A 20,021-nucleotide genomic window follows, 5' to 3' on the forward strand; every position below is an offset into this window, starting at 1 on the left:
TTCAGGACAGCTGGAGTATGGGTGAGGGAGCAGTGCCCAGGACCCACAGCACGTGGTTGCTTGGTAGCTGGGGTTGCTGAGGGGTGTATGCCCTCACAATCAGGCTGCAATGGGCATTGTCTCTGCAGAATGTTGCTTTATTCTCCTACTCCCTCATAAGGCACCAGGGCCCAGCCTACCTCTCTGCCTTTTCTCCTCACTGAGCCGTTGGAAGAGCAGAAAATCCTTATAAGCCTGTGCACCTGGAGCCTGTGTCCGGCAGATGAGGTAGCCACTGTCTGCAGGTCAGGAGTGGCATGTCCTCTCTTCCCTCCTCTCGCTGCTCCGCTCCCTGGCCCTCCCCCTGCAGGCCCATCCCCCCAAGGAGTTCCCCGTGCCCTCTTCCTGCTCTTCCACTGCCCTAGGTCCCCACTCCTCCTGCCCACCTACCATCACCTCCCTCTCTCACTTCTAACCGGGGTCGGGAAGGAAGCAAGCTGCGTCAACAAATTCTCACTGAAGTTTAAATGGCTGAATGGCTCCTAGGGAATAACTGTTTTTTAAAGGATAGCACTGCGTAGCCATTTATCTCGTATTATTTATCTCTCTCTTTAAAACTTTTCTGTCTCCCTGTAGAATCGTGAGTAAATGCCAGAGACCTCAGCTAAGGCCAAAAGTCCATAACTAGTTACCCAGAGGCATTCTGAGCTCAATCTGAACCCACCTGCTGCTCATTATTTAAGAATAGACTCCAGTGTCACCTCTTTTAGACCATTCTCTGAATGTCCCAACCCCAGCCTCCCCAGACACACACACACACACACACACACACACACACACACACACACACACGGCCTGTACTAACCTCTGTCAGAGCCGGGAGCACATCCTGTGTGTGTGTTATGTCATCTGAATGTCTCTGCCATCACATGGGGAGCTCCAAAAAAACAGAACCTGGCACGAAGTAGGTGCTCGATAAATGTCAGACCAGTAGACAAATCCACACTGGCCAAGGCTGTGTTCCCACTTAGAAGGGTGTCCGGCTCAGGGCGAGTCCCTTCATACTCTCCGCTCCCCAGCCATGGCCCGCATCATCGACCTGGTGCCCTGCGAGGACGGCTCCGCCCACGTGTACGCGTCCCCCGCCATCCTGCTCCCGCTGGAGCGGCAGCGCAACCAGTTGGCAGGCGTGAAGCATCAGCTCTACCACCCGGCCCTGCCCAGCCTGCGTCGCATGGACATGGACTCTGTCAAGGCCTGCCTGACCGACGAGCACTGCCAGTCCACCACCTACTGCCGCAAAGGTCAGGCCGCCTCGCCTGCCACCGCCGGGGACCCTGCGAGCCTTTGGGGAAGGGGCGGACAGTTTCAAGGAGAGATATCTGGGAGGGAAAAGCCATGCGTGGCTGCTGAAAGCATTTCAGGGGTTGGTCCCAGCTCGGCTGCTCCTTATCAGGAAACCTGGTGAGGCCTGAGCCTCCCTTTCCTTATCAGTAAAGTGGGGGTGATAAAGGGACCTGCCTCCCCAGGCTAGTGTGAGATTAAAAATAAGGCCGGGAAAGCACGTAGAGTAGTGCCTGGCAAGAATAGAGCACATTATACATCCTTATTGTTGTTATTAATGGAGAAAGAACAGCGCAGAGGTAGTTGCAGCAGCAGGAGTAATAATAATAATAGTAAGAACTTCCACCCAATCATCTCTCTACCTGGAGAGGGAAGAGACAGACCCTCCTCACATCTCCCATGTATGAGAGGTGGACGTGACCCAAGGAATCGCCCTTCTCAGGTCAGGAAGCTTGGGTGTGGAGGTGGGGGTGCCACACAGATACACACGTGCATTCCGGCGCATTTATGAAGCACCAGCTTTTGTGGTGGACACTGTGCTGGGTCCCCAGGGAAACAAAGGGTGTTGCAGCCGTATGGAACAGCATTTGCAGAGGCATGGAAGGGAAAAGCTACGCAGGGTGTTGGGGTGTGGCGGCCCGGGAGGAAAAGGTGTGTGGGGGCAGCAAGAGCATTCAACGGCACAGCTCAGGACGGCCCTGGTGCCGTAGCCCAGGGGCCCGGGATTTCTCAGGAGGGAAATAGGAACCTCTGAAGACTTTAAGCAGAAAAGAGGTCTGAGCACTGTCGGGGAGGGGCGTGGAGGAAGGACTGGAGGTAGATAATGCGGGGTGGGCGTGGTTAGGACACTGGGAGGGACCACAGTCTTTAGAATTAGTGTGTCTTGGCCACTGGCAAGGGTTTTGAGAGATGTTTAGGAGATAAAATAACAGGATTTGGTACCAGTGTGGGTAGGGGGCCAAGATGGGAAACACAAGTACTGAAAGCGGGTGAGGAAACAGAGGAGAGGGAGGGGCGCAAGGTGAAGTAGAGCCCCCCACACCTACCCCTCCTCAGGGAGCAGCTACTGCTGTGTGGGGAGGGTCCACACAGCCATCAGATCTTCCAATTTCCTAACTTCTCTTGGAATGTAGGTTTTTAGGGAAAGCTCATTCTTGATTTAGATGTGTATTTTATTGCAATTATATGCGTTAATAAAATTAACAGTCACAGGTTTAAAATTCGAAAGGCCGTAACAATGTACATTTAACAAGTCTTGATCCTCCCTCCCCTACATCCACTTACAGCTAACTAGTTTTAGTTTCTGATGTATCCTTTCATTGTTTACTATTGCAAATACAAACATGTATTATTTTGCTCACCGACTTTTTATTATGATCATATTCAAACACAGGAAAAGTTGAAAGACTAATACTATGAAAACTCATTACCTTTCACCTACTTCAATTAATATTTTGTTGTATTTGTTTCTTCTCTCTCTCTTTCTCACACACACACACACACACACACACACACACACACACTTTAGCAAGCAGCTCCCAATGAAAAGAACAACCTCCTACATGACACGATACCATTACCACATTTATGAAAGTCAACAATAATTCCATAACATCTAAGATTCAGTCCATATTAAAATATTCCCCAATTACCCCAAAAGATGTCTTTTATAGCTTAAAAAATTGGGGGGGCGGGGGACTTGGATTCAATGTAGGATATGCATTGCTTTTGGTTGTTATGTCTCTTTAGTCTTAGCCTGAAACAGTCTACCCACTTTCCATTTTTCCCTCATAATACTGACTTTTTAAGAGTTCAAAACAGTTATGTTGTAGACAGTCCCACACTGTAAACTTGAGTGTTTCCTTATGATACTGCTTACCTTGATAATCTAGATAATCTTACCTTCTGTAAACTAGAAACTAGGTATAGGGACGTCTTTAGCAGGATAAAGCATCACTGGCCAGAATCTTCTTTCAGAGATGATGGATGCCATGTTTGCCATAGCTTCAAGAGGAGGCACAGAATGTCATTGTCTCACTATTCATGATACTGAATTAGAAGACTTGGTTAAGGTGGTGACCTAAACGTATATTCTTTTCTGCCGCCATTCGTCTCAGTTTCAGGCTTTAAAGCAAAACGTAGCATACGGCATACACTCTTCTGCACGTTAGATGATTGTGTGTCGAGAACTTCCTCTATTTACTTTCGATAGCTGCATATTGAGGATGCATCATAGTTTATTTAACCAGTCCTTTCATGTGGGACACTTGAGTTGATTCCAATCATTTGCTATTACAAACAACCTTTGAAAATGGGTAAATCTCCCCACATCATTTCCCAGTCGTGCAGCTGTAAAATAGAATAAATGCCCAGAAACAGGACTGTGTGGTCAAAAGTTATGTGTATTTGTAATTCTGATAGATATTGCCAATTGCTTTCCATAGGCTTGAATCGATTTTACCCCCTCTGGTAATGTATGGCAGTGGCCTTGTTTCCAATAACTGTGCTAACTTTTGGATTGTTTCCAATCTGATGGGCAAAAACTATTATCTTAATGTACTTCGAATATGCATTCGGCTATTATGAATGAGCTTGAGTGTCTTTTCATGAGTTTAGGGGCCATTCGTATTTCTTATTTGTATCTGAACTACCTGTTGTTTACCCATTTTTATCCATTTTTTCTCTTTTTCTTTTTGGTCTTGATTTCTAGGGCCCCATTCAATAATAGGGAAATTGCATCTCATCTGTAAAATAAGTGGAAATGTTTTTCCCATTTGTCTTTTAACTTCTCTTGCTTTTGCCATGCAGAAGTTTGTTTTTATGTAGCCAAAGTTATCTAACTTTTCTTTAAGGCTACCAGACTTTGAATTAGAGTTGGCGCGGCATTCCCCACCCCAGTATTGTAAAAGAATTTACTCATGTTTTCTTCTAGTATTTCTATGGTTTCTTTTTTCTTTACAGTGAAATGTTTGTTCTATTTGGAGTTTTATTCTGTCGTAATGAGTGGAAGTAAAAATCTACTTTATCTTAGATTTTTTAAAGTTGTCAAATATTTCAAAAAAAATTTTTAAAGCAATGCGGGCCAAACCTCTCCTGTATGAGCCTGTGACTACTGGTGTAGAAGATACCTCTTCTCCCTTTCTCTTCCTTCTTCAGATGACTTCGACAACGCATACTTCACACTCCTCGGCGTCCCCAACAAACCCCTGCAGTGCTTGGTGAGCGTCTTTTGCCCCGCCCTGGTTTTGCTCAGGGGCAAGAGCCAAGGCCCCTCCTGCGCCCAGCCCCTTAGCACCTCGGTCGCGGGCTCCACTCTGTGCACTTCCTCGTCTGCTGCCTTGGGACCCCTCCCGCTTCCCTTCTCCGTCAAGGGCTTCAGGCGCTCCTAGGTCAGATGGGACGGATGTCAGCTCCGGATTCTCGGGTGGTCTGGGTCGGCCCCCCGGGCTTCTGCACCTACCCCCGCGGCCCTGACTCCCATCGCCCTGGCAGGACATCACCGCGGCTGGCCAGAGGCTCCGCGGCAGATGCCGCCAGGGAAAGCTGGCGCCCATCGCGCCGGGCATCAACCGAGTCGACTGGCCCTGCTTCACGCGCGCCATCGAGGACTGGTCCCATTTCGTGTCGTCGGCCGGCGAATTCAGGCTGCCCTGCCCGAGCAAGAAGGGTCAGTCCACCGGGCGCGGAGGGTGCCCTGGGTGGGGAGAAGTAGCCGGGCCCCTGAAAGCTGGTTGCGGACTGGGGAAGGGTGCGGGGGGCATCAGGGGTGGACTCCGGTAAGGACACAGAGAGGAAATTGGAGATCAGTGGGGACACATAGAGCGGAAGGGGCTGAGACAGATCGGGGGACATAGAGGCGGGTCTCATCTTGGGCAGACGGCGGGAGCCAGGTCCCGGCCAGGAGCCACTGGGGCGGAGGCTGAGCACGGGGTTGGTTCTGCAATCCGCGGAGCAGGGTCTGAAGGCGGCGCCTGTTCTGGCGGGGGAGTTGGAGCTGGACCGACTCTAGGAGCAGGTGTGGGCGGGGCTTGATGTAGGGGCGGGGCTCAGGTAAGAATGGGGCGAGGTTTGTTCCGGGCGTGCGGAGGGCCCGACGTCTGCGCTTTCTCCACAGTGGAGAGTTTCAGCGGCTACGCAGTGCGGTACTTGAAGCCGGAGGTGACCCAGAACTGGCGGGTAGGGAGGATTGCGCTCTGACCAGTCCCCGGGGGCCCGGCGGGGTGGAGGGGAGGAGCGGCGAACAGGGAGTGGGGCGTGGGGAGGAGACGAAGGGCAGGGTCTCTCAGTTCTCAAGGCCAAGATCTCCTGCAGCGAGCGTGGTGTGGGGCATGGGCACGGGTACGTGAACCCCCGGCTCACGGACTCCCCCATCCCTTTGGCCCGCCCCAGTTCTGTCTCAGCCAGAACCCCAGCTTGGACCGCTACGGACAGAAGCCCCTGCCTTTCGATTCTCTGTAAGTGACGCCACAGGCCCGGGGTCCCCACACTTGAAGGAGGGAGGGGGGTCTCGGCCGCTTTCCCCAGGGCACACCTAGTGGCCCTTGAAAATGTGAAACCTGGGATGAGTTGGTTGGCTTCCACACACCACTAAAAAAAATGCAATTTCTAAATGAATAAATGATTAACTCCTACCAAACGGAGCGCCCTGTTACCCAGTGCCTGGCAACTTCATCGTTTCGGGGTGGAGGCGTTTGGGTGGGACGAAGGTGCAGTGTAATCCTTCTTGGTGGCATGACGTCTCCTGAGATGGGAGTGAAGGTCCTGGAGAGGGTCGCGCCTCCCTACCTCGGGGTCACCCTCCTCCCCCTTTCACAGGAACACTTTCCGACGCTTCGGCTCCCACTACAGGTAGGAGACTGATCCCGCCCCGCCCCGCCCCGCCCCACACCTGGCCAAGTGCCTGTCGGGCCGCGACCCTGTCATCTCCCGCTCCTGGGATTCTCAGACCCCGCTCCGCTCGCGGGGCCTCTCGAGGCAGCCCCCAGGGCATTGGTCCCCTCCCGGGTGATGTTAGAGGGCGAAAGCTGCTTTCTTCCCCACAGATCCACACCAGGCAAAAGCGCAGCCTACTGGGAGGTGGGAGCTGACAGCTCGTCCCACTCAGTCTGGCCTAGGTGAAGCCAAAGCGGGGAGTGGGACCTGGGAGGAGAGCAGGGTCCACAAGAGTAAACAGACATACGAGAAACATGACGGGAAAAGCCAAGACCGCCTTTCAGGATGTGGAGAGGTGGTAACAGCTGGGGCTAGTGGTCCCAGCTGGAATGTGCAAGATACTCAAGCATCTTCATAGCATGGCGGTCACCCACCTCTCCAGCCCCGTTCCCTACCCTCCAGCAGTCTCCTGGGTGCGACCCATACCACCAGCACAAGCAAGCACTCTACACCTTTGCTTGTGCCGTTTCTGCCGGAAAGCCTCCTCCTCAGTTTTTAAAGCCTAGCCCAGATCCTGCTCGAAGTCTCCTGTGACCCTCTGCCTCTCCCCTCCAGTTAGTCACCGCACGTGCATCCCTGTTTGGTGGCACACAGACTACTGCATTATCATTACTGATGGAAAGCTCACCTTCTCTCACGCACTCTGCACACGCAGGGGACCGCTTTCCGGTTTTTTACTGCTATATAATACCTGCCGGAGTAGGTTCACTAAAGAACTGAAAAATGAGTAAAGCAGGGCATGGTTGGGGATCGAAGGGCGATAAAGATGAGACAAGCTGGAAATGGGGGCTTGAAAGACAAGCAGAGCAGCTGAAAATATAGAAAATAGGGAGCCATCGAGGGCTTTTGAGCCATAGAGAGAGAGACAGGGTGGAAGCTGTGTTTTCAGAGCCTTGAGGGCAGGTAGGGGGGTTTGGGGAGTGGCCTAGAGAAGGACAGTCTGATTTTTCCCCAGGATTTCCTGGAGGCGCCCACCTCCCCTGTTTCTCTCCACAGTCGTTCCAATTACCTGACCCCCTGGCATTAATCTGTGAAGAGGAGGCCAACCTCCAGGCCGATGGACCATGCCATCTCAGGTTCTCCAGACGGACAGAGGGTGCACGGTGGCATTACCCGTTTCCCTGTGAGTTCAGCCTGACTGGAAATAAACCTAATGCTCCTAGAAGGGGGCACCAGGCGTGCGTGCGTGTGTGTGTGTGTGTGTGTGTGTGTGTGTGTGTTATAAGGGCTTTGAGGACCTCAAGATGATGATGTTTTATCCATACCTGCCTCCTACCAAATCCTGGAAGACTGGTGGTGGGAGAGAAAGACATCTGATGACCCCAGGTAGACAGTCAGGATCCAGTTGTAGGTGGGTGCAGAGGCAGGCCTGAGAATTGGGTTTTCCTTGTGCCCCTGTCCCCTGTTTGCAGCCCCACAACTAAGCCTCCTGTCTGAAACTCTGAACTTGACCCTTAAAGAGAAGAGAGGGAATTCAAAAAGGATTTTTAGACACCTCTCTCAGAAGCCTTGGCCACAGCAGTGTACTCTGGGGGGCTTCCCTGGGCCCAGGGTCCCCTGAAGAGGTGGAAGTGGACTCTGAAAGGCTGATCAGGCCTGTGGCCTTTATTTCCTGTGAAGCAGCATGGTGTGGAAGTAAGAGGAGGCCTGAGGCCACTCGGAAAAGAAAGTTTCCTGCTCCGCAAGGCAGGAATGAACGTATGATGTAAGTGAAAAGCTGTCTGCTCTGTCTGCGTGGCTTCAGGACCAGCCCTCATCTGCGCGCCAACCTACAGAAAGGAAGGCATGATGTCCTGGGGACAGCCATGGGCACTCCCGGGCCAAGTCTGGAACAACCCCACCTCAAAGACACTAAAGAAGCGTGTCTCTGGCATCGTTACAGGGTTAGAGCGACAGCACCAGCCAGAGAGCTCCCAGACCTGGCAGATATCCCAACCCCGCTCCACCTGTGGGCAGTCTGCAAGAACAGACCCAAATCGGCGAGATAGCCGCCAAGCTCAGGAACTGTTTAAACAGGACTTTCCAGTTCTAGGATCTGGGGCTTCAGGAGTCCATGAACCTTTTGAAATCGTGTGCAAAACCGTGTGTCCACCCACGTGCGCACTTTCCATGAAAGACTTCTTGTTTTCGACTGATTCTCAGGAGAGTTGGTGCCTTCAAATGTTAGACAGCCCTGACTCACACCCGCTTCCTCCCCTTCCACTAATATTTACTGAGCACCTAGTGCATGCAAGCCAGGTCTCAGGTGGAAGGAATTTAAAGAGTAATACCAGCCCCTCACTTCTGGACCCTGTCTTATACTGTTTAGAACACATTATCATGTGACCCATGATCTCCATGCCTCGTACCCCATAAGCACCTTGGAAAGTGAGCAGAACTAATGCTACCCCCATTTACAGATGGGAAAACTGAGGCCCAGACCCGGGTAATAGCCTCTGGCCAAACCCAGAACCCAGCACTCAAAGTGAGTCCCAGCATTTGACAGTGTTTGCATATAGTTGGTGCTCAACATTTGTAGAATAAATTATTTCCCAGAATGGGGGTCTTTTGTTCAACCTTGGGTGATAAACAAGGTAAGGTGTGGTGGTGTCTGATATGCAGACTTAGCCTGCCTTACACACTCAAGGCTGATTTTAATTTCTTTTAGGGGTGGAAGTGATGATCATTACCCTTATATCAAGGTGAGGGACAGTGGTATCTGTGTCTTGGTCTTTAAGTATGGGGCTCTGATGACAACAGGGCAGGAGACAAGCGAGGTGGAAAGCAGACAGGAAGTGGTAGTGGATCACAGAGCCCCTTCCACCTTGGGGCCTTGTCGAGGAGGTCCCCAGCCTTCCCCTATTTTATGCAGGAGGAAGCCCTTTCCTCCAAGCCCAGCTTGAACCTAGGAAGCCATTGGCATACCCCCTAGGGTGTCAAGGGCACATTCTGCAGGACTGTGTGTCCCCCTCCAACATGCCAGCTCAGAGAAGAGATGGATTTGTCCAAGCCTCACAGCAGAGATGCTGGAATCCTGGCCTGCATGAGCCTGGGGACAGCCAGAGAGCTCCAGAGAGCATGCTGAAGCATGCCAGAAGGAATCAAGTGCCTGAAAGTTTTTTCCTGGTCCTGCTTCCTTGACATTGAATGACTGCCCAAGTCCGTCCAAGAATTTGGCTCAGCAGACATTTGAGGCTTTGCCGGGCCCCATGTTGGAGGGTCAGAGACCAGATGCCATCCCTGCCTTTGAGGCACTTTCAGTCCAGCAGGAGAGAAGCAGGCCGAGCTGATTCAAACCCGAAAGCAGAAGGCGAGAAAGCGGGTACAGCTAGACCATGTTCTTCAAGTCCAAGGGCTGTGAGTGGTGACCCACACCAGCAATTTGAATATGTTCTTGCCCACCAGTTGTACGTTGAATCCTGATGTCAGAGATATGAACATGTGTGCCCAAGAATAAAGAAAATGCAGAGTAGACGAGCATTAACAAGCCTGATTTAGTATGCACTTTCTATTACATGCAAGGCAATGTTTCAAGCCCTTTGCAGGCACGATTATCCGTGAGGTGGATAATTGTAGGCCCACTTTGCAGATGATGTAAGGAGCTCAAGGAGGTTTAGGGACTGCCCCAAGGTTACACGTGCTGGGAAGTGAAGCCAGCCTGCCTGCCCCCGAGCCTGTGGCCACCACACTCTACTACCTTCGTGCTATGAGAGATGCAAGCCAAGAGTGGGGAGGAAACCTGAGGAATCTCTCTGGGGTGAGGACATTCGACCAAGGCTTAGAGGGAGGAGCTATGCCACCAGAAACTCTCGTGAAGTTGCTGGCGGTGGCAGTCTGCAAGTTGAAAATCTCACCCAGAAGCCAAGAGGTGGAAAGAAGCTCCATCCCCATCCAGCTGGACCACTATCTCCTGGCCTCGAAGTCCCCTGAGCTTCAAGGGGCTCTTATTCATTATAAATAAATCACATTAGAAATCCTCCCAGTGGCCACTGCCTTGGGGACAGCCCAGCCTTCACAGCCTCAACTCCAGGCCTTCCTGGCCTGACCCCAAATCCACTACCCTGGCCTGGCCCAGGACATATAGCTCTAACGCAAACCCCACCACCAGGCTCTTGTCTGCTTCCTAACCTTTGTGCGAAGCCTTCCTTCCCCCTGAAATGCTTTCCCCATTTCTTCCTACCCAAATCCCACCCTTTCTTCCAGGCAGGCCTCTTTTAAGTCCCCCCTTCTCACCCTATTCTTCTCCAAAACTGCAAGAACAGGGACCGTAGCTGTTTCAGAGGGGCTAATTCCTGGCCTCTGCTCTAAGGAAATACCACTCTTCTCTTTTCTAAGTAGACCTGAGACTCAGGAATGGCTCCTGGGCCCTCCCAGAACCCACACATACACATCCGGACTAAATAAAACAATACTACAAAGAAATAGTTGTGTTTATTACAAAGTAACACACAAAACACATCTTCACCCAGAGCCTGGGGCTGGCAATGGGGGAGGATCAGGGAGGGGGTGAGGATCCTATCTGAGGGAGGGGTGAGGTGAGGGTCACGGAGAACTCTCGCAGGTGATATTTTGTACTAAATATCAGCAGCTTTGACATTTTTGACCCTACCTTTTGATACATGAAAACCTCAAAACTCATCTGAAGTTATGGCTCCATGGCTGCAGCATCAGCTCAGTGTGTGGCAAACAGCAGGTGCTCAGTAATGCTTATGGATGAGCAAAGGCAGCAATGCAGACCTGGGGTGGGGATGGACACACACACACACACAGTGATAGGGAGAACTCACAGGCCCCCTCCCTCCCTTTGACCTGCTTTTCAGGGCCCTGTTGAGGACAGGGTATTCCAACCAGAATCTTTCTAGATTTGCAGAAGATCAGTAGCAGCCAAAGCTTTTCTTGGAGGCATGACCTAGGAACAAAGAAACTGCCTGCTTGAGGATGGGACATGGAGCTTATCACAGGGAGCCTGGGCTGGGAGGCCCTGGGCAAAAGTCCAAGGCCAGAGCAGACCCTGGTCCTGTCTGAGGCTCTTCTGGAGGCGAGACTGAGTGGGGGTTGGGAGGTCAGGATAGTGGACTAGAGACGGAGAGACGGGCCTCCATAATGGTGCCTGCAGAGGCCTAGGTTCTTTATGGAGATGCCTCTGCACAGATGAGAAGACAAAGCAGAGGAGATTCAATCCCTCAAGGAACTGACAGCAGGCCAGAGAGCTGGCTGCCCGTTCTGCCAGATCCAGTGCTCACACCATTCCCGGCCATTGTTCCAGACTTCCTGGTCAGCAAAGAGTGGGTTGAAGCTAGAGCCCCAGGCTGCAGTGGCTGGAGCTGGAGGCCTGCGAAGTTCAGAGCCCAGGGCTATCCTGGCCCCCACTGCCCACCCCCAACCTATCCCACCTGGCAGCCCCCACAGTTCCAGGCCACCGCTATCACTAACCATATGCCTTTGGGCAGCTCCTGGACTTCTCGAGGGTCAGCACAAAGGGAAGGCTCAGGTCTGCCCTGCCCATCTCATCGGGATGGATGGTGCGAGGAGCAGAGCAGCTGGTGGACGGGAGAGTCTCGTGAACGAGGTATCAGAGGTGGGGTAGGGAGAGGCCTGGCGTTCGGATGGGAGAGCCGGGCGGGCTCCCTCCTGCCTCTGCCCTTCCGGTGCTCCGCTTTCCTGAGCAGCCACTACGTGCCGAACAGCCCGCGCAGTTCATTTCACTGTGCCCTCAGGCCAGAAGCGAGCAGTACTGGATCCATTTCACAGATGAGGAAAATGAGGCTCAGAGATGTCCAATGCACAAACCGTCCGTCCCAAGCCTTGTCACTGATGAGTGGCAGAGGCAGGACTCTAGCCTGATCTGACTGTGGCGCTCTTAACCGCGACACCATGCCATGCCACCGTGGCTCATGAGCACAGGCTCCACTCCCGGAGAAGAGGGTCCCCTCCTACTGTCCCCCTGCAGGGCCGAGCACAGAGCCAGCCACACAGTGGGAGTTTGACAAAGCTGCCAGGATGATGGGCTCCCCGGGAAAGCTGTCTTTGGTGGCCCAGCCTGCCCCAGCAACAACTTTTAGAACCTGTGAGAATGCCCTCACCCCCACTCAGTGCAGCGCCTCTTTGCCCCTGCCAGGGGCAATTACTGAATTACTAACTCCAAAATGTGAAGTTTATGCCAGCCTCTTCCTCTTGTTCCTCCCAGCTCTGGCTCTCATCCAGATGTCGCCCTTCACCCCAAGTTACCACCCTGTTGCTGTCCTGTCAGTGGTTGGAGCAAAAGGAATGATTATGCAGAGATTAAAGAGGATAGCATAAGTCTGTACTCCTCGTGACTTGTCTGAAGTTCCCCTACGACAATGCTATGCTCTGAGAGGGAGAGTCACATCAGATACGGAACAGGAAGCGGTGGGGTTCCTGGGCAGGCAGGTGGGAGAGGTACCTGTGTGTGGCCAGGTGCAGTGGGCAGCTGCTTAAGCCAGTTTGTGCTGTTCCTGTCCCTTAACAACCAAGAGACCAGACTCAGACAGGAGGGGAGAAGACAGGAGAGGTAGGAGGGGAAAAGGAGACGTGGGTTGATCCTATGACCTTCCCCAAACCAGAGCATCAGGTCTCTAAGGACCTCAGAGATCAGGAGTCACGACCTCTGCTTCAGATGTAGGATCGAGGCCCCAAGAGGGGCAGAGAATTGCCTCTGGTCACTTGTTATCAACGGGCTAGGATATGAACATGAGCCACCCAGGCTCTGCCCTGATTTTTGCCCAGGCTGGAGTGCAGAGGCTGACGGCTGGGTGGGAGCTGTAGGAGCCCCTCTGCTTTGTGAGGAGAGGTAGTTAGTTGTGGGGACAAAGGAAGAAAAAGTCGTTGTGGGCTCCATGTTGAGCTTAGCTATGCCCAGCCAGGGCCCCTCCTACTTCTGGCACACACAGACCATCATCCATTCAGGAAGGGCATCCTGAAGCTATAAGGTACCAAACACATGCCAATGCTTCCTGGGTTTTGCCTAAGGTCACTCAGCTGGAAGGGAAGCTGGGGTTTGTGCCTGGCACAGACACGAGGGGCCCTGGGTGTCCTCTTACTGAGCGGTGGCCACCTGCAGGAAGGAACCATGTGGCTTCTCAAGGGTGGGGTCCTAGAGGTGGGGTGGCAACACACAGAGGGAATAAGAGTGTGGGGTCTGCATCACATCTGAGGTCCCCCAGCCTTTCCGCTAAGCCTCCTGCACTGTTTTGAGCCCCTGCGGCGTGGGCAGTTCCCTGTGCTCTTGATTTTCCACCCTCGCCCCCCTGCATTCCACCCAGGGCACCTGCTGACCTCCCTCCACTGGCTCTCAGATGCCCAGACCCAGGGAGGTTGTTTCTCCCTCTCTCTCCCCACCCCCACCCTTGCCTTTGAGAAACAAAGGCGCCTGAGTCACAGTTGGCCCACTGGGAGACAGAGGGGGGGTACAAGAGAAAAGGGGTGTAGGAGGGCTGAGCTGGGAGGCCAGGGCTGGTTGGGCAGACGGATTGTACGTGACAGGGAGCATGAAAGTGAGCAACAGCAGGTGATTCTCGGGGGCAGGGCCTGTCTGGCTGGGTCCACTGCTGCTCTGGGCAGGCCCTGGTTTTCCACTGGAGCTGAGCAAGCTCTCATGCTTACCAGAACCACTCCGTTTCTGACCATTCATGAGCTGCTGGTCCCTCATGGCCCAGCTCCCTTTGCAGGGACCGTGGTTAAATCCCAAAGAGGTCCAGAGGCTGCAGGACCATTTCCAAGGGTCCCAGGTGTCCTGTAGTTAGTATTGTCATCATCTTCACAGTTTCCCCACCACGGCCGCCATACATGGTTCCATTTAATGCTCACCACGGCCGAGCAAGACAAGGGTTAACCTCCCCATTTTACAGATGAGGCAACTGAGTCCCAAAGAAGGAGTTCCTACAATGACTTGCCCAAAGTCGCACAACCAGAATATTCAAAACTCAGGATTTGAACCCACTCTGTGTCCCCAGTCCCGAGCCTGATACCTGGTCTGCACACCCCACTCTCCCTCTCCACGTCCCATCAGCCCCCTGTGGAAGAATGACCAGAACACGCGGTGCTTTGGTCTGTGATGGTCAATGTCTTTACTTCTAAAGCATACATTGGACTCACTATATATTAACATCAAAAGGGGCTATCTAAAATGGAGTCATTCTTTTTAAAAATCCAAATTCTCGCTTTTATATAAGATCCAAAATGACATGAAATTAAACTATACAATGTTATGAATAGTATAACAACTGCTTTTAGAAAGCAAAATGAAAAGAAAGAATTAGCAGTTGGGACTGTTGTCAGCCTGGGGTCCATGTCTTTTGAGGCATTGAGACTAAGAGCCAGCACCAAGGGGTAGGACCTCTCTGCAGGCATAGGAAAGGAACCCAGTCAGATGCAGGAGACAGATGTGCACTTCTCAGATTTCTTAAGGTGAGACTCGGCCAAGGCAGGATTCCCTGCTCCTCTGCGCCCCTGCACTGATTAAAGTCTTCTTTTAAGATCCATGACCACTGAAGGGGGCTGGAAGAGGAAAGGGGCCGAGCTGGGTTCGAATGATTATTTTGATACTATATGTCCCCTGGGCTTCTCAAGGAGTGTGCCGGCCATCCAGTGACATCGGTCAACTCTGTCCACCTACTAATTTCTTAACAACCCTCTTCCCTTGCCTGTTCCCTGTGCCCTGAATACCCTCAGCCCTGTGGATAGCCAGAGACTTGGGGGACCCTAAGAAGACCCAAGGGAGCATTCTCTGGCCTTGGAAGTAGCTGGATGTCGTCCGTGCCATCTTGGCAATGAGAGATCCCTGGGGCCCAGGCCAGCGGCCAGCCTGATGGGGGAGGGTTCCCATGGGCTGAGAGGGCTCTGTGTGGTCAGAGGCCATTCACACAGTCCTTTCGCTCACCCCACCCTGGGTCCCCAGGCCTGGTTTTGGTCCTGAAGCAGGGCTGGGAGTTGATTGGGGCCACGCCCTTGACACTTTGGTTCACACAATTCAGGGAGCGGGACACCACTGTCCACATCCACTGGGAAGATCACGGGCGTGGCCCAGCTTCCTCCCAGGCACCAGGTGGTCTAACAATCCCCTTCTCGCACATCTGCATTCTGTCTGGCTGAGAGCACAGTTCCTGGCTGTGGAGCTTGGAACCGTGCTGCTATCACGGTGCAAAGGCTGTCCCTGTCCTGCTGGGCGCCGTCCTTGGCTGCGTGTGTCACAGAACTTCTCTGCCCCCGCCCTTCTGGCTAGGCCAACTGCTCTCCCGGCAGACCAAGCCCACAGAGGCGTACAGAGCCCTCCTGTACGCCTCACCTGTCGGAAACCTGGAGGATGCATCGCTGCTCTCCCGGCAGACCAAGCCCACAGAGGCAGCCCTCCCGTACGCCTCACCTGTCGGAAACCTGGAGGATGCATCTCCCTGGCTGGAGCAGACACGGAGGCCTGTGGCTCACGGTCTGCCCTCCTGGTCCCCAACACTACATGGAGAAGCCGGCCTTCTCCCTCAAACAGCAACTCGAAGGGGGATGCCCCACATCCAGCCCACCTTTGGGGTCCAGCCCTTCTACGGGTCCTATCATGACCATCCTCTTTCCTAACCCATCTGGTTCTAATCAGGCTAAGATGTTTGGGAAGGTTGGGCTGGCACCAACGCCTTCTTGGGGTCGAGAAAGGCCACTTGACTTCCAGTCTGGTTCCAGGCCCCCAGAGACAAGGAAGGGTGATGGCTCTCAAGAAAGCAAATCCTGTAATGGGAAAGAGGTTTGTGGAATCAGGACCAGTCACAGCAATCTGGCTCCTCCGCCTGCCCGGTGCCCTTCTGTCCTCAGACACAGGACCTCGGAACACATGAGCGGTGTGGAGACTTAGTACAAGGAGGCGAGGCTGGGCCTGGTGGCGGCCACTGTGGAGACTCAGGGCAGGCAGGCGGCTACCTGGTAGGCGCCCTCGGCGGCGGCGGCAGCGGCGCTATGCTGTGCACTGTGCTCCTGCAGCAGCGCCACGTCCAGGAAGCGCTCGCCGCACCACACGCACTTGAACTGCTGCTCGCGGGCGTGCACGCCCTGGTGTTTGTTGAGATGCTCGCGCTGCTTGAAGGCCTTGTCGCAATTGGGGCACTTGTAGGGCTTCTCGCCAGTGTGCACACGCCGGTGCCGCTGCAGGTCCGACGCGTACTTGAAGCGCTTCTCGCAGTCCGGGCACTTGAGCGGCTTCTCGCGGGCCGGGTCGCAGCGGTGCTGCACGAACTCAGAGGACGAGAAGAAGCGGCGCTCGCACAGGGTGCAGCGCAGGGGCTTCTCGGCCGCCGAGCAGTGGGCCAGCTGGTGCTTCTGCAGGGCCGACGCCCGCTTATAGGCCTTGTTGCACACCGGGCACTTGAAGGGCCGTTCGGCGGCGCCGGGCAGGCACTTGTGCCGCAGCAGCTCGGCCGACTGGTCGAAGCCCTTCTGGCACATGGGGCACTTGAAGAGGGTCTCCAGGGTGTGCACGTGCTGGTGGTAGAGCAGGTGGCTGGGCTGCCCGAAGCCCTTCTCGCACAGGCCGCACTTGAAGGGCTCCTCGGTCTTGTGCGTGCGCCGGTGCCGCATCAGTGCGTACTGCTGCTTGAAGCCCATGGGGCACAGGTCGCACTTGAAGGGCCGCTCGGCGCTGTGCGTGCGCTCGTGCTGCCGCAGGTCGGAGGGCCGCTTGAAGGCCTTCTGGCACTCGCCGCAGCGGAAGGGCCGCTCGGCACTGGGCATGCACGGGTGCTGCAGCAGCTCCGATGACTCCTTGAAGTGCAGCTCGCACACGTTGCAGCGGAACAGGTGGTGCTCGCCCGAGTGCGCGTACATGTGGCGCACCAGGTGCGAGCGGTGCTTGAAGGTCTTCTCGCAGACGGCGCACTTGTAGGGCCGCTCGGAGCTGTGCGTGCGCTTGTGGTGCACCAGGTGCGACGACTGGCTGAAGCTCTTGTCACAAAGCGTGCACTTGTACGGCTTCTCACCCGTGTGGATCCGCTCGTGCCGCGACAGCTCCGACAGGTGCTTGAAGGGCTTCTGGCAGATGGGGCAGCTATAGGGTTTGTCAGGGGGCGACAGCGGGGGGTGGGGGAGCTGGGGGCAGCGAGGCGGCAGCAGTGGCCGCTGGCTCGGCCACCTCGGCGGGCTTGTAGGTCTTCTCACAGATAGAACATTTCACAAGGCCACCGGTGCCAGTGTGCGCACTGTGGTGCTGCGCCAGTGAGGTGAGCAGCGAGAAGCCCATCTTGCAGACGCCGCAGACAAAAGGCTTCTGCTCAGCCTGCACACACTGGTGCTCTAGCAGGTCAGTAGCCTGGTGGAATATCTTGAGACACTGTGTGCACTGGAATGAGCGGTCGTGACCCGCCAAGCACTGGTGTTCATGCGGGCTGGACAGGTGTGCCAGGTCGTGACCGCACACCCCGCACTTGGCGCCCGGCTCACCTGCTGCCTGCAAGGGCGCGTGCTGTGGGGGCTGCAGGCCCGGGTCAGGCTGCAGGAGGATGCCATAGACCGCACAGCCCAAGGGGTTCTCAGCCGTGCCTGGGGGCAGCGCATGCTCGCCTAGGGCCGGAGGTGGTTCTGCGTGGTGCTGTGGTTGCGATGGCTGCGGCTGCTGCGGCTGCGGCTGTGGCTGCGGCTGCGGCTGCGGCTGCGGAGGCTGCGGCCAGCTTTCCGACATGCTCGGGAAGATGAAACAGGGTTTGGAGAGTAATGGCTTCAGTTTCCCTGCTTAAGATGACCCAACCCAGAGAGAGAAGCTGCCCACGATCGGGGATGGACAAGGACCTCAGACAAGGCACAGAAGAGGGCTGGTCAGACGGCCCACATCATTAACTATGACAGACTACAAGGCTCTGCCTACAGGACAGGGGCTCTTCGAGGCAGCGTGCCCGCAATGCCAGGGAGGGTCTGCCTTCCCCGATGATGGGTTCTGTAGAGAAGAGAGAAATTGTGAGATTAAGGCAGAGACACACAGCTATTCCTGGGGCCCTCTCCCTGCTGTGTCTGCAGTGGCCACACTGACTGCCATAAGCCACACCAGGGAAGGCAGAGAGGCGCACGGCTGGGAGATCTGCTCCCTTCACACACTACCAAAGAAGTCTGCTGGCGGCTCGGCTCCTCCAGCTTAGGGGGATGGTGGCTGTGGAGACAGCCACCGATCCTTAGTTCCCTGGGCCAGGGTATCCCAGCCTCCCAAGTGCTGCCAACCCTCTTTAATCAGCTGTCTCACAGGTGAGAATCTGGGTTGATCTGCCCACAATACAAAGAAGTCACAAATTCTGCTTATGCTCCAAGAAAAGGAGGGGAAGACTGACCAGTTAGGGCCACAGTCCAAAACAATTTCAGCAGCATAACTTTTTTTTGCAAATAAAGCCTTACTTGGAAGCCCAATATATAAGATAGATAAAAGCGGAGAGGCTCTGGGTGAGGCCTCCCAGCTCGTCTCTCCTCGCTGCCCTGAATCTCAACTCAGGACACCACTGCTCTAAGAGGCCAGGCTTCCCAGGTCTGAGGCCCCAACAGCAAACGGCCTCAGTCAATATTTACTACAACTACATGGAGCTGAGGAGCATCTCAAAAACCTCCTGTGAAGGGTTGGCCTACATCCCTCTCAACTATCCCCCAGGCCCTCCACCCTGAATGTGTGCCTGTTCTCTCTCCACACAACAGGGTGGACGGGCTTGCAGGGACCTGAGCCAATGCATGATGGGGGTTAGATGACAGGACCACAAACCCATCCAGCCTCAATGTCTACACAGAACTTCTCCACTCTAGTCATCTCCCAGAACAACAACAACAAAAGACCTAAATTCTCTATACCAGACCATGCCAAGGCCTGCAGGAAGCCATAAGCTATTATGAGTTTGCCTTTGCAATGTGGGAAGTAGTGTGCTAACAACCACAGAGCATTTCTCCTCATCACCTTTCCTGAGAAAACCGTGTTCCCTTGCTCCAAGTCTATAACATTCTGAATAATCAATGGAAGATAATGACCACCCAGCCCAGGCAAATCTCTAACTCACCACTTTGTGGCAGCATAAGGTAATGACGAGGAGAGGGAGGAACTTTTAGAATCGGATGTAGCCCACTTTTAGATTCCCAGCTGCTCTGCCTGTAACACTGAAAAGTTTCTAAGTTTTCTCCTGAGGGGAAGAGGAGAGGGAAGGGAATGCCTTCGGGGTCCAGCCTGGCCTCCAACTGTTCTGCCAAAGCAACGTAAGAGTCGGCCTAAAAGCTGTCATCCTCAGCATCTTCCAGGAAGGGAAGAAGGAAAGGAGCCACTGCTATGCGTGAAGGCAGCAGGTTGCATGAGCAAGCAGGTGCCACAGCCTCGCTGGGAAAGAGAGAAGCTGGGCTATTCCGAGCGCGGTGTAAGTCCGGCTGCGCGAACCCAACTGTTTTATTTTCCGGCATGAATGGCTGCCAGACACAAGATCCCCGGCCTCGGGCCCCCAGCTCCACTGCCCACTCAGGCCCCACTCTAGGAAGGTGCAGTCAGGAGGCCTCTCTGATCACTCGGCAAAAATGAGGAAAGGCCAGGGTAAAGTAGGCAAGGGGACGCCCCCACCTGCGCCCCACCCCAGCCCTTCTTCCTCCCGGGAAACCGAATGAAAGCCGATCACCTCCCTGCTGGCACTGCCCGCCCGCCCAGCTGGGCTGCCTCCTGTCAGCCCTCGCTGGGAATGGTCAGGCCCCCGCGGCCGGAGTGAGGGCTCCGCGGGCGTTTGGGCCCGAAGAAGGCCCCGGGGCCGCAGACCGTGCCCGGGAAGCATCTGCGCGTCGAGGCCAGC

The 20,021-nt window shown here is 54.5% G+C and overlaps 2 protein-coding genes across 2 annotated transcripts in view; one reads left to right on the top strand and one right to left on the bottom strand.

The window, feature by feature from the left end:
* The first annotated feature begins 109 nt into the window (after positions 1 to 109).
* On the top strand, positions 110 to 7,282 carry TEPP (testis, prostate and placenta expressed). Its single transcript, XM_006908796.1, is given in 10 exon segments — positions 110 to 147; positions 149 to 245; positions 247 to 280; positions 1,059 to 1,283; positions 4,480 to 4,541; positions 4,816 to 4,990; positions 5,438 to 5,499; positions 5,713 to 5,777; positions 6,139 to 6,171; positions 7,252 to 7,282. Coding segments are annotated over 10 exon segments (822 nt in total).
* Positions 7,283 to 14,297: 7,015 nt separating this feature from the next.
* The window catches only part of ZNF319 (zinc finger protein 319), a 6,753-nt gene continuing 1,029 nt past the window's right edge, over positions 14,298 to 20,021 (bottom strand). Inside the window, 3 exon segments of the mRNA XM_006926942.3 lie at positions 14,298 to 15,549; positions 15,628 to 17,293; positions 17,295 to 18,160. Coding sequence (XP_006927004.2) covers positions 16,138 to 17,293; positions 17,295 to 17,908 — 1,770 coding nt within the window. The 5' untranslated portion in view covers positions 17,909 to 18,160 and the 3' untranslated portion in view covers positions 14,298 to 15,549; positions 15,628 to 16,137.

This window comes from Pteropus alecto, unplaced genomic scaffold, assembly GCF_000325575.1.
Source record: "Pteropus alecto unplaced genomic scaffold, ASM32557v1 scaffold123, whole genome shotgun sequence".
In the NCBI taxonomy this organism is placed as follows: Eukaryota; Metazoa; Chordata; class Mammalia; order Chiroptera; family Pteropodidae; genus Pteropus; species Pteropus alecto.